This window comes from Anarhichas minor, unplaced genomic scaffold, assembly GCF_050575085.1.
Source record: "Anarhichas minor isolate MPS153535 unplaced genomic scaffold, ASM5057508v1 ptg000002l, whole genome shotgun sequence".
Lineage (NCBI taxonomy): Eukaryota > Metazoa > Chordata > Actinopteri > Perciformes > Anarhichadidae > Anarhichas > Anarhichas minor.
Genome location: NW_027466448.1, coordinates 9161388 through 9173781, shown reverse-complemented (window position 1 = coordinate 9173781; position 12394 = coordinate 9161388). Strand labels below are relative to the sequence as shown.

Here is a 12394-nt window from a genome sequence, read left to right as displayed (position 1 = left end):
TTTAGTATAAATACTAGATTCTTTATTTAAATATTGTACATATTTCAAAACATATTTACATAAATTAGACCTGCATTGTTACACTGTAGACATAGGTGTTTCTCTCATACACACAAACATCGCTTGCTGAAATGAGGACAATCATACCATACGGACTGCAGAAGCACCTTTGAGCACAACTTCACAGGAGAGAAAGACGGGGGCAGACTTTCATTTACATCAAACACAAGGGCAACATGACGGAGACATCGCAAGCTTGCAACGACAGGAAAGGCCTCTTGATTACAGGTTTAGCTATTTGTTAAGGCTGAAACTGTGCTCACCCCAATACCGTTAGTTCACACCACTCCTTCTGCATATGGGTTACATCTCTGTCAAGTATAGGGCTATCTTTGAAGTAAATACAAGTTCACAACCTTTATACACCATTTATAAACCACCAAGACAAGAACGGACAAAAACTGTGTGAACATAACGTAAATGGTGGCCGTAGCTGAGACAAACCATGCAAAATGAACAGTGCAGGCAGTAAGACGGATAATATTTCATTAATAATAATAATGTCCTTTATGTGTATATATGGCTTTCCTTCTTTGGTTTCATAAACCTGTCTTATACTTTGCAACCAGTCACGTATAACTTAAACCCCACAATATAATACAACTTTTTCACTGATAAAACAAACTTTAGGCATAGAAAAGACATTTGAATGCCCCTCTGAACATTTCCACCCACACCTCTGGCCATCACGCAAGATTCAGAGCACAAGGAATTTACAGTATTGCTGTATGATGTTTGTAACAACAAAGCGTTGTGTATGACATACACCAAGAAAATGCATCTTTGGTGCACCTGCTTTTAAACTGTAAAGACATTGTCCAAACCCCTCGGGTGAGCAGACTATCATGAGCAGAACAGTATTATCAGTTGATAAATGTTGTTTGATGCATCACACAAATTTACATACACACTCGTTACAATCATTGTGACCATGTTCATATGAATCATGTCAATTCATGTACAGACATCTGGATTACAAAAGAGAAGCAGCAAACACAATTAAAGGGAAATAAGGAACAGAAAAATAATAAAAAAAACATTCAGACATACGCGTACACAAACCCGATTCTCGTTAAGATAGCTCGATCGGTCATCGATGACACATATGTCATGTCAGCATTTACACTCTTACTTTAAACTCTTACTTTTAAAACTAAATAACATTTCAAAAAATACATCTTTTCCTTTAAACTCGTGCCTGACCCATCATTGCAATTGTAAGCATTCCCAGATGCTAGCTTTAGCTTTGTGTAGCGACACATATCGACATTAAAATACACAGCACATTCCAATAACGACTTCTCACATGAATACCTCACTCGCACACACACTTCACCATCCTTCCTACCACACCACTGTTGCAGCAATCAATCTCTCTTCTTGTTCATTTCAGCGAGTGGAAGTGTAGGATTGAGAAAACTCACTTCAAGATTAACATCTATACAAGAAAAAATGTTTATGAATGCCTGTGTACATCATCCACTTTAGTAACGAAATAGCTTTAAACAACCGAAACAAAGACAACAGAAAGGCCAGAACCAGGCCCTAAAAAACACAAAAATATTTACAGCCAAGTGACAAAAAAAACAAAAGCGAGCGTTATGGTTTCCCTTTGCAGGTTTCTTTGATCGGAGAAATTACTAGTTGGCTCTTCCATCGTTCACATTCCCAAAACCGAGACACTGAAACCCAACTTTTAAATCCTATTCTCTAAGAACTCCCTTCCATTACTAGCTTCAGCTTCCTCAGCCCATCTCGATGCTTTGTTCAAACACATTTACAACGAGGAACAGACTAACAACTGGAACAACAGCTAGCCGGGTTCAGTACTCAACTCTATCACTATTCTCCCAAGAATCCAAATCCTTCACCTACTCCTGTTATTTTTCACTTTTTTACATCAGGGCGACCAGGTTTTAAAGCCCCGTCCTTGACCGTCTCTCAGTCACATCACCTAAAAAGTGTTTATGCCCCACAATGAGACTGAAAGGCACGGCTCAGCCCTTCGTACTCTGCTCCTCCTGCGCCATGGTCAACATGAAATGTCCGAGCTGCCTGCTTCCCCTCAACCGTTCAAGCACCAAAACAAAAACAGTGGAAGAAAACAAAAATGTACACAGGTGGACGTCGGCCCCCGCAGCGAGGAGTGTGTGTCGTGCCTCCCCCCGTCAGCCCACGGGATGCACTGCATTTTTGGGAGGGCTGCAGGTGGAAGACTCAGGCAGACAGGAAGAGAGGATCCGCCCCAGAGAAGCGTGCACACACACTCACACACACATTCTCAGACACACACTTTCAGTCTGTATATTCAGCCACAATGGACAGCAGCACCGTGATATCATCTGGCTTCCCTCCTGCACAACAAGACAAAAAAAACGTGTGAGGATCTGTGGTGTGAATGCAGCCAAAAAATAACCCTAAACATGTGAAATCGATGTCTAAATATCGTAAACAGTATGCTTTTTTTTTTTTAAAACATCTGACAATTTTAAGGACTCTTCTTCATTTACAATCATATACAAAAATGACAGTCTATCGTACATTTTAGAATAACATCCCCACTTCTAATATGTGTACTACCAAAGACACAGCATCTGAAGCACAGTGTACTTACCCCTTACATTCAGACCATTGTCACAGGCAAACTGTGCAAAAGGAGACATATAATTGGGGTCGTAGGCAAGATCGTGAGCTTGCTTTGCAATACTCTGTGCAGTCTGCAGGATGCTGTCATAGTTGGAAGTCTGAAGAGATCAAAAGAGAAAAACATTAAATTTGAAAAGACATAAAATATGTCGACACATACTGGATGCCGTATGTGTGAATGCGTGAATAAACTGATGTTCCAGAAGAGACACCTTGAGTTTTTTGAGCTCCTGGAGTATCATGTAGTCCGGCATGTTGTCAAACAGGCCGTCGGTCGCCGTCAGGATGATGTCACCAAGCTGCACGTCGAAGGAGGAGCTGTCAGCCGCTTCAGGGCTGGAGGGAAAACGGACAGGCACGGAAAGATCAGTCACAAGTGTAATAGGAGCATGCGGCACGTGAGCTGCTGCCAGGAATGTCCAACATGGAATTAAAAGCAGGTCAGAGGTCACTCTGCCAACACGTTTAAAATCGGACATCTGACTCGGAAGCAGACTGCCCGGTGTGTCCTCGCAGGAGGTCCTGTTGCTTGCTGGCACCTTACCCAAGACTATAAACTGAGAGCCTTTCACCGTATGTTCATGCTTCGCCTTGAGCATTTTTTTATTTTAAGGTGGCACTGCATGGAGCAACGAATGTACCTCAAAGGAAAGCCTCCCCGTTGAACAGGATTAAACCAGTGGAGTGGGGGGGGGGGGGGGGGTAATTTGAAAACAGGACCGTGAGACTTGTCTAAAGGTTTATCCCTTGTTAACAATGCTGCTACTCTCAGAATCATGTTGCGACACCTTCAGTATCTGGGTAACTTAAAAAAACAGACGATACATGCTTGTGCATCGTGTGTGTTTTGGTCTAAAAATATTACTTAAATGGGGGAATATTTTGGAATGACAGTTGATAAGTGTAGCATTTTATCAGGCTGTGATGATAAAAGATGGATGGTGTGTTTACTAATAAAATCACTCAAATGTAAATCAAAACAAAAACTATATGAGGGGATTTTCCATGCTGGCCATATAAGAACATATTATCACGTAGTTAAGGCGGCTATGCGGAGGCGGTGCTTAGTTTGGCCATCAGTGTAGCGCCAAAGAAAGTATTGGTTGTCCTGCAAACACCGTCTGAAAGTTCCAACTGCAACTATGCTGCCCACATGAGAGGATAAGGCATGTTTTAACAAATCCAGTTTTACTAAATATGAAAGTGATCACACTTGTCTTTTAAACATTTTCTTTGCAAAATGGCATGTATAAAGATTCCTGTGTAGCGTCTTGTAAAGCTACCAGCAATGAATCATTGTATTCCTATACATCACTGACCTGTCACTGAGCACCACCCCTTCAGATCCAGGTGGAGCGATGGACAGCTGGAAGGGCGTGTTGAAATAGTGCTGCTGCTCATCTGAGCGATGAACCACCTCTCCTTCCCGAACCACCAGGAAGCCCGAGTCACCGAGGTTGCACGTGTGTAGCCGGTGATTCCGTCGATCCAGAGCCAGGATACAGGCTGTGCTGCTCCCTACAGGGAGGAGTGCAAAGCAAGAGTAAGGTTATGGATATTTATTTTCCAGTTAGGACAGAAAAGAAGCACAGAATGTGTGTGTTTCTAGAGGGGTAGAATGCTGCTAAATCAGTATATCACTAAATCTGTGTGCACCCTCCTCATGAATTTCGTGCTTCCATGGTGGTGGGTCGAGATTATGTTTAAAAAAATACCGGGGTCATGGAACGTGCCTGTCCCAGATCCCCAGTGACTGCAGTTTTAGGCACCAACCGTGAAGCACAGGAGCAGACCTCGGAACAGCTTCCCAAAATAAAAGCAGGCCATTTGATAAACAGCGTGACAAGAGAGGAGGAGGTTAACATTTAGCGCATGTGCTCGCTGTAACTCAGAGATATGGAGTCTCAGAAGAAATGTGACCTTGGTCACGTGTTTGTCGTGTGGACGGTTTTAAACGCTGTTCAACGGTCCTGCAGTGTCAGTTACAGAGGAATTATTGACCTTTCAGACGACTGGTATGTTTCAAAATGTTCAGGCCGGGTAAAAGGAAAACTGTTAATCCCCACAAGGTTCCAGAGTCTTAAATTCCAAGCGGCAGCATTACAAAATACAGTCTAATTAATAAGTAATTTTGTTATCTCACAGATATAACGTCACTCAAGATGCTGGTGTAAGCCTAAATCAGTGTTAACTAGCAGCCCTCATACAAAATAATACACTGTGTGATGCTGAAATTCTGGTTGAAAGTATTTTCTTTTCTTTTTAATTTGTACATTCCTATCATGCACTTATCTGCCAGGGTGGCAAAATAAATATGCCAAGCAAGGCCACCCCAGTTTGACTCATCCTGCAGCTGCGTTTTGTTTTGTATTGCTCAGAGTATGGCTGGTCACATGGGAAGCATTACTCACTCCACCACTGACTGTGTGTGTGTGTGTGTATGTATGTACACTAAGGTATCATCTGTGTGTACTCACCTAGCAGGGGTACTTTGTTCTGTAGAAGCTCATAGTAGCCAGAGGTGAGGATACCCACTGGGCTACTGGGAGTGAAGCGTCCCTCCTTCACCAGTCGCTCACAGGTTCTCATTAATGTGGTGGAGAACTGGGACGGGTCGACACCGTAGTCCCGCCAGCCACCTACACCGTCTGCAACACCTGGTGAACAAAAAGGAGAAAACATTTTAATACAGCAGGCAGTCAATTAAAATGCTGCTCTCCATCGTCCAACATCCTCTTGTTTATTTAAAATAGTTTTACTACAAGGAGGAAAGTATTATAACAATAATAAAAAGGCTATGAGATGTATTTTAAAAGCACACTTTTATAGTGCCTTATTATTTCTAGTCCATGTACATCACTGGTTAGCGAGCATCGGAGCATGAATCTCCACTAATTCCCTGTTCACTCATCCAACTGACTGACACACTTTGACTTTAGTTTCATTTTCTCTATGAACTACAGGGGGAAGTTCCCTCAAATAAGAAACTAACAAAAAAACACTCCTGAAATGTCCCTCTGCAGTATGAAGGACCAGCATCGATTACTGTTATCAAGCAAAAAGCCAAAACAAAATGTAACTGTCATGATGACAACCTTTAGTCCACTTCTGAGGGGTTTACTACACATTTTACCACCTCGCCATTTCTGCTTGCCATGTGTAAGACGTGAGAACAAAGCAATTACTCCCAGCTAAGCTAGCAGGCTAGCGACGCTGTTAGCAACATGGCTGCCTCCATGCTCAACCATTCTGACCTTTACAAGACATTGTCGTGCAAAGTCTGCGACGTTGTAATAAAGTTTTTTTCCAGTCCTGTCCACCTTTAATTCTGCGTTTCTATGTCTCCTATTTTCACGTGTTTAATATCTTGCGTTACCGCCGCGCAGTCTTCATGTGGAGCTCAACTAGGTGAAAGGTCGTCCCGGTGTTTCACCTCAAAACAACCCACAAACGACGCGGCACCATCGCTGTGCATGCATATCATCACATGGTTGAAGAGGTATCGATCTTCTGGAAGCAATCACCCGGGTTCAAGTGAGCTAAACACGGATTATATAACGGTGGCAGGGGGGTAAAAGTTGTGGCTCTGTTTTTTTTGGAGGGGGTGGGGGCTGTTGTATTTTCATCCGAGGGGTCAGTACACGTGCAGCTCACTGAAGGTCACCTGAGCACAGAGGGGGGTCCATCCACGCACGTGCAAGCCACTCACAGTTTATTTATGCCAAGAGAGCTTACCCAAAACATCGGCGTTCTTGTTGCGCGCAATGAAGCAGGCATCGTCTCCGTAGCACATCCCTTTCTTCAGGATCCCCTTTCGAAAGTCTTTGCCGAAGCCACAACTGGCGGTGATCAGGCTGTAGTCCCGACTGTCCGTCTGAGAGAGTCCGCCCAGGATAGCCCTGGCTACCAGTCTGCCATACGACAGTACGGATAACATCCCCTTCTAAGCAGCAAGCCCGGCTTGTTTTGAGCACGCACACGCTGTCTCCCCCCCCCCTCTCTCTCTCTCTCTCTACCCACCCGGCCCCTGCCTGCTGCTAGTCGGCTATCTCCTCTGATAAATCCCCGGGCTGTCTTGTCTTTATCCGTCCGTTCGCTCCCGACTAGCCGGCTTCCGTGAAATAGTAACGTGGCCCCAGCAGTTTGCTAACTCGTCCGTCCGGAGAGATTAAACGTTCAGTTTATGTCTCAGGTGTACATTTCGAAAACGCAGTTCCTCCGCAAGGCTCTCTCCTCCCCGACATGTTTCCGCTGAAGTACCGGATAAGAGAGCTCGGGAGTACATACGGGTACTTTGACCGTTTACAACGTTGACGTCACGGTTCAGCGACATCATCCAATGACAGAGCAGCTTCTTCCGCACTTCCTGGTTCCCGTCGAGAGCGCAGCTACGCCACTGGGCCGATGTTAGATGTGCACTTGTTCTGAGTAACTGGACGGAACGGACGGTGTGAATAATGACGTCATTTTACAATTTAACATGGGCTCCAGAAAGTGTAAACCCACTAAAAAAACACCTACATACCCTGGATGCCCATGTGATCCTGATGTTATTTGATCATACTCAACAATTGACAACTCTTTCTGCGGCATTTATTTGTTTCTGAAAAAAATCACACACTATCATATAAGATATTCGTTTGATAATGTAATAACTAATGTCACATGTTTTCCCCGCCACTCACTGACTCACCGTTCTTCACTCCCCTGAAACAGTTTGGAGCCTCACTTGTTTGCCAAATGCTGCGCCCGACCAGGGGGGTGCGCTCGTTTTGATATACAGCAAGTACATTAACTCCGTCAGTCATTTCGGAGGGGACAGACACAGATGCAGCAGGTTTTCTCATGTGCTCTGTCTATTTTTCGATAAACACATTACAAGTTAACTTTAACTTTCTTAAAACAATAATTATTATTTTGTTCCTCTTTGATTACAAAACTAATAATGCTTTAAGAATCAAATTAATTGCAATAATGGTTATTTCTCACCGTAGTTTATTTATTCCCAATCATAGTCCTTGTATGTTAAATATGTTGTTAGCGTGAGGGTACCTGTTAAATTGTAGAGGTGAGCTCCAAAATGGAGCAAATGCTTTTCTCTGTCTATAAAAGTGGTGTATAAAATAAAGTAAAATAAGATAATCCTTTATTAGTCCCGGATTACAGCAGCATAGTGGATCGTGCAAACAAGAGACATAGTAAAAAACAAGATCAAAACAAGTATTGTAAATAAGTAATGTAAGCTATTATGTAAATAAATAAACAGTAAATAATATTAACTAAGTAAAAAAGTAAAAATCCACAATAGTTAAAATATAACTAAAAATATTATATATACAGACAGATATGTTAAAGTAAAATCTGAAAATATTACATTTAGCTTTTATTGCCTTTTTTTTTTTTTACTTCATGGTGATCGTCGCATGGGCGTGACAGCAAACTGTGCCCACCTCTCGTCCCTGCACAGGGTACTTGCTGGGGTACTTGCTGCACATAAAATCGAGCGCACCCCAGCTACATAATCCACCCTAGCCAGAGAGCACATAACGCAGCCGAGAGAGAGAAGACAACATCGCATTATCGCCGAATTACCATCGAAGCGCAGAGACAAACCGCCAGTTCACGGTAGGAAATAATTAAGTTATGCGCCATGTTTGTCTTTGTGGGAAGTCGAGAGAACAAAGCGGCTCACTGTGTGATGAAGGGTTATGGTTCTGTTTATCTAAGCGACTGGACAGGATACTACTGGATTGCTTGGTGTGGCTATACTCACCGTTTAAATAATAAAAACAGATCATCGCTTAACTGCAGCCAAGACAGCAGACACTCAGATCTCCGTGGCCAACTCAGCAGAGCGCAGTATCGCTTACTCGGTGGTTATGTCTGTTATATTGGTTTAAATCATCTCGGCCTATTTCTTTTAGAATTAAATAAATAACGAGGGAATAATGGTGTGAGTGCTCCGCTTGAATATCGTTGTAGCATTCTGTTTTTTGGATTGAATACGTCTTGCTATATGGCCTATATAAGAATATACATGGTTATATAATAATAAATTGTCGCAGCACTGGGCTATTTTGCGTGCCATCCTAAATAACAATGAAAGGAATATTTGTTTTTTAGAATGCTTCATTATTGTTATGGTCATTACTTTGACACACTTTTCTCTCTAGGGCCAAGATGGGAAAGGTGGGTGAGATGATCCTAGTGTCCCTTCTTATTGTGTTTCTCCTAAACACTGAATCGACATGGGCTAAAAGAGGGAGCAGTGGCAGCAGTAAGAAAACCTCTACCAGCAACAGGGGTGGGACGCAGTCAAAGCCATCCTCTAAGCCAGCGAACTACCCTCGGCAGCCACAGAGTCCCAATCGCAACCCCAACCCATATCCTCCTGGCGGAAGTTATCCAGGAGCAGGCAACACAAATCCCAAACAAGTTCCCAAACAAAACCCACCAAGTTATCCAGCAGCTGGAGGTTACCCAAACCAGAATCCTGGTAGAGCCAATCCTGGAGGTTATCCCAACCAGAACCCAGCTGCCGGAGGCTATCCCAACCAATATCCAGGCAGAGCTGGCAACCCAGGAGGATATCCCAACCAGTACCCAGCTGGAGGAGGTTACCCAGCTGGAGGAGGTTACCCAGCTGGAGGTGGTTACCCAGTCAGAGGGGGAAATACAGGACAGGGTGGTTACCCTGGTGGAGGGGCTGGTGGTTACCCTGGTGGAGGGGCTGGTGGTTACCCTGGTGGAGGGGCTGGTGGTTACCCTGGTGGAGGGGCTGGTGGTTACCCTGGTGGAGGGGCTGGTGGTTACACCAACTGGAACCCAAATAATAAGATCCTCAGTCCCCGCTTTGGTGGAGGAGGCTATGGTGGTGGAGGAGGCTATGGTGGTGGCGGCTATGGTGGTCAAGGGATGGGAGGGTCTCCTTTCTCTCGTTCTGTCCAGGGTATGGGTTACCAGCCCAGTTCTTCAGGTTTTGCCAAAAAAGCCATGATGGCGGCAGGCGTCGGTGCTGTGGCCGGGATGGCTGTTGGATATGGACTAGGGCGCTTCCCTCGACCACACTTCAATTTCAACAACCCTCAAGAAGAGCAGTACTACAACAACTACATGTACAACAAGTATGGCACCAAATCCACAGACGAGAAAGACTACGGCCGTGATTATGTCTACAAACCTTCTCCACGGTCAGAGTCCTACGACAAGTTCATGGAGCGCTGTATGAACAAGACCATGCCTAAAAGTCAGGATGGAGGTGGCCAAGATGACGGCGACACCGTCAGCATCGAGGAGATTGGATACCCCGCCCTAATTCACCAAGTGAAGTCCCGACGCTGTGTCGAGGAGTTCATGGTGTACTCTGAGAGATTTCTGCAGGAACGAAAAGCCGAGGAAGAAATCCATTCCAAGTCCAATCGCCTCGGCTCTCTGAGCTACGGGGTGATTCAACTTTTCACTTCCATCCTCATGCTACTGTCCAGCATGCTCCTTCTCCAGTGAGAGCAATTAGTCTTCCTTTTACCATAAAATCCCAAATGGATTTCCACTTCCTCCATTATATCTGCACGTCCAAACCACTGCTAAAGTATATTATCTCCATAGCAAGCTCTCTGGGTCTCATGTAATCCTCTATTACCGCCGCAGGTAACAAATGTTGATGTTAAAAAAGGAGTCAATTTTTAAGAGCCAGCTGTTATTTTAAAATGTTACAGTTAGATCATCAGTTGTGTGTCCTACAAGCTGCACTAATCTCTTTCTGTTAACTCTTTCAATAATTTATTTAGCATCTCTGTTTCACTTTTTTATCTGCTCCACATTATAATGCACTGAATGCACAGAGAACAGATTCAGGGTACTTTAGTTCAGTTTTTGTGACAATTTATTGTGACGGTATGACTGATATTGTGTAAAATGAGAATGTGACATTTACGTCAAAAAACTAAAGAAAAACATTTAGTCACCCTTTGTAATCTGTGCCGAACAATTCAACAGACAGATTGGTTAAATATGCTAAATAAAGATACAATTGTCAGCAAATATAAAAGAACAATAATGTAGTTTGGCAATGGGAACAACTGGATAGAGCTGTTTTTTTTTCCTAAGGACCACTTACCAAAAGAAGAAGAAAATATGTTATAAATGAGAAAGCAGAAGAAATCTCCTTCAGTCCACAGTGGGATTTGCCGCCGTTTTTCTCAACATGATGATCTGTGGTGATGATTGGCTCCGCATTGTTGTGTAATGACCAAGAACAATGGTTTACTATCCCACAATAAACAATTAAAAAACGTGTATGACCACAATCTAAATAAGACTGAAGGTGTCCTCAAAGTAAAGAACAGCTACATGATACTCACTCATTGTTGCCTGTGAAATCCTGGATTGCATGTAATAGCCCTTGATAGTAAAGAGGCGTCACTGAGCATGTGTCCTTTGATGTGCTACCGTGCCTGCAGCTGTTGACAACAATAGGTGCATTTGTTGAAAATGGCGCCTGACGCTTTTGAATCTGTGCAGCAGTGCTACATGTAGTTTGGTGAAAGCTGGGGTTTGATTGAGGTTTTCGAACAGATGAGGTCCACGACAATTCAAGACTTTAACCCTAAATGCTGGCGTCTCAGAACTAATACTAAGCTTTTAATTGTACCTTTACTAATCACACGCGGTATCTTCATGTCGTATCTATCGTCAAGATTAACACTGGAACTGGAACTAGAAGCGCCAGTTTAAATCTGCCCGGGATCACTGGACTTGACAGAGTGTGTTGGTTCACATGCACATGAATAGTGCTGTAGCGGTTTGGAGATTTATATTCTTTTTCATGATACTCTGACTTTCAAGAATTTCCAGGCTTTTGTGGTTCATCTCAGCATCTTCCTCTCATCACCTGAATCTTCTCTTGACACAAGTCAGATGGTCGCAGGTCAGGTGTAAATAACTCCGTCTGCTTATCACAAACTCTAGCCTCCCCCGGCTGTCATGGTGTGCTTCTCTGGAATGAAAATGTTGCACTCCTTTTGTTTGTTTTTTGTGAAGTTATATCTGTACATTTTTAAGTTATCTGTAATTTGATTATTATACTGTTCCAGCTTGTTTTCTTCTACCTGATTGTTTGAATTACTTATTCCCCTCTGGGGTTCTGTAATGTAAAGCACTTTGCTGTTTTTAAAATTGCTACATAAATTAAGTTTGCAGGCTTTTCAAGGGAGTTTCACCCAAGTAAAGAATATCTGAAACAAAACACGTCAGTCATCATCTCAGTCCGCTATTTTGACACTGGTGTATTCTGTCTGTTGTTGGTAATTATTCATCACTGTCCAATTGTTGACAGTATATCTGGAAGTGATCATAAGCACTGTTTTATAGTGATTTATTTCTCTTTCTTCACATTTCACTTTTATTCTTCGGGTCTCCGGGTTCATTCGTTGTCATACTGCACCTTTCCCGTTCGTTGTTGCTCCCTGTCCATTTGAAATGACAATTTTACATTTTCATACTAGGCTGTATAATATCTGTGAAGTGCACTTACCTCCCGTTGGGTGTAGATATTCTGTAACTGTGTCATCGAGCTCATTATGGGAGTATAGACATCTGTGTATATCTGACTTGTAGTTGTAAACGCTTTGGGTTACTAATATGGTTTGTCATGATGTTTATGTGTTAAATAAAATAACTAACACAATAA

General features: G+C 43.1%; 2 protein-coding genes across 3 annotated transcripts; one reads left to right on the top strand and one right to left on the bottom strand.

Annotated features, from left to right (window-relative positions):
- Positions 1-7068, bottom strand: LOC142947525 (protein phosphatase PTC7 homolog). The gene is made up of 6 exons (XM_076089180.1): positions 6442-7068; positions 5184-5363; positions 4026-4224; positions 2919-3042; positions 2675-2804; positions 1-2414 (listed from the first exon to the last, which is right to left on the bottom strand). The coding sequence occupies exons 1-6, from the start codon at positions 6641-6643 to the stop codon at positions 2356-2358; spliced, it is 894 nt and encodes a 297-aa protein (XP_075945295.1). The 5' UTR covers positions 6644-7068; the 3' UTR covers positions 1-2355.
- Positions 7069-8106: 1038 nt separating this feature from the next.
- LOC142947509 (uncharacterized) lies at positions 8107-12394 on the top strand. 2 transcript variants are annotated; one of them, XM_076089168.1, is made up of 3 exons: positions 8108-8331; positions 8880-9471; positions 9520-12394. In XM_076089168.1, the coding sequence occupies exons 2-3, from the start codon at positions 8887-8889 to the stop codon at positions 10207-10209; spliced, it is 1275 nt and encodes a 424-aa protein (XP_075945283.1). In that variant the 5' UTR covers positions 8108-8331; positions 8880-8886; the 3' UTR covers positions 10210-12394. The 2 variants fall into 2 exon arrangements, with proteins under 2 accessions (XP_075945275.1, XP_075945283.1); XM_076089160.1 differs by having other exon boundaries at positions 8107-8331; positions 8880-12394.

Excerpts from the sequence above, each read along its gene's own strand:
- LOC142947525 (XM_076089180.1), bottom strand. The coding sequence starts at position 6,643 with ATGTTATCCGTACTGTCGTATGGCAGACTGGTAGCCAGGGCTATCCTG. Across the intron at positions 3,043-4,025 it reads GGGGTGGTGCTCAGTGACAG|CCCTGAAGCGGCTGACAGCT; the intron begins GTCAGTGATGTA and ends TTTTCCCTCCAG. Across the intron at positions 2,415-2,674 it reads CAATGGTCTGAATGTAAGGG|GAGGGAAGCCAGATGATATC; the intron begins GTAAGTACACTG and ends CTTGTTGTGCAG.
- LOC142947509 (XM_076089160.1), top strand. The coding sequence starts at position 8,887 with ATGGGAAAGGTGGGTGAGATGATCCTAGTGTCCCTTCTTATTGTGTTT.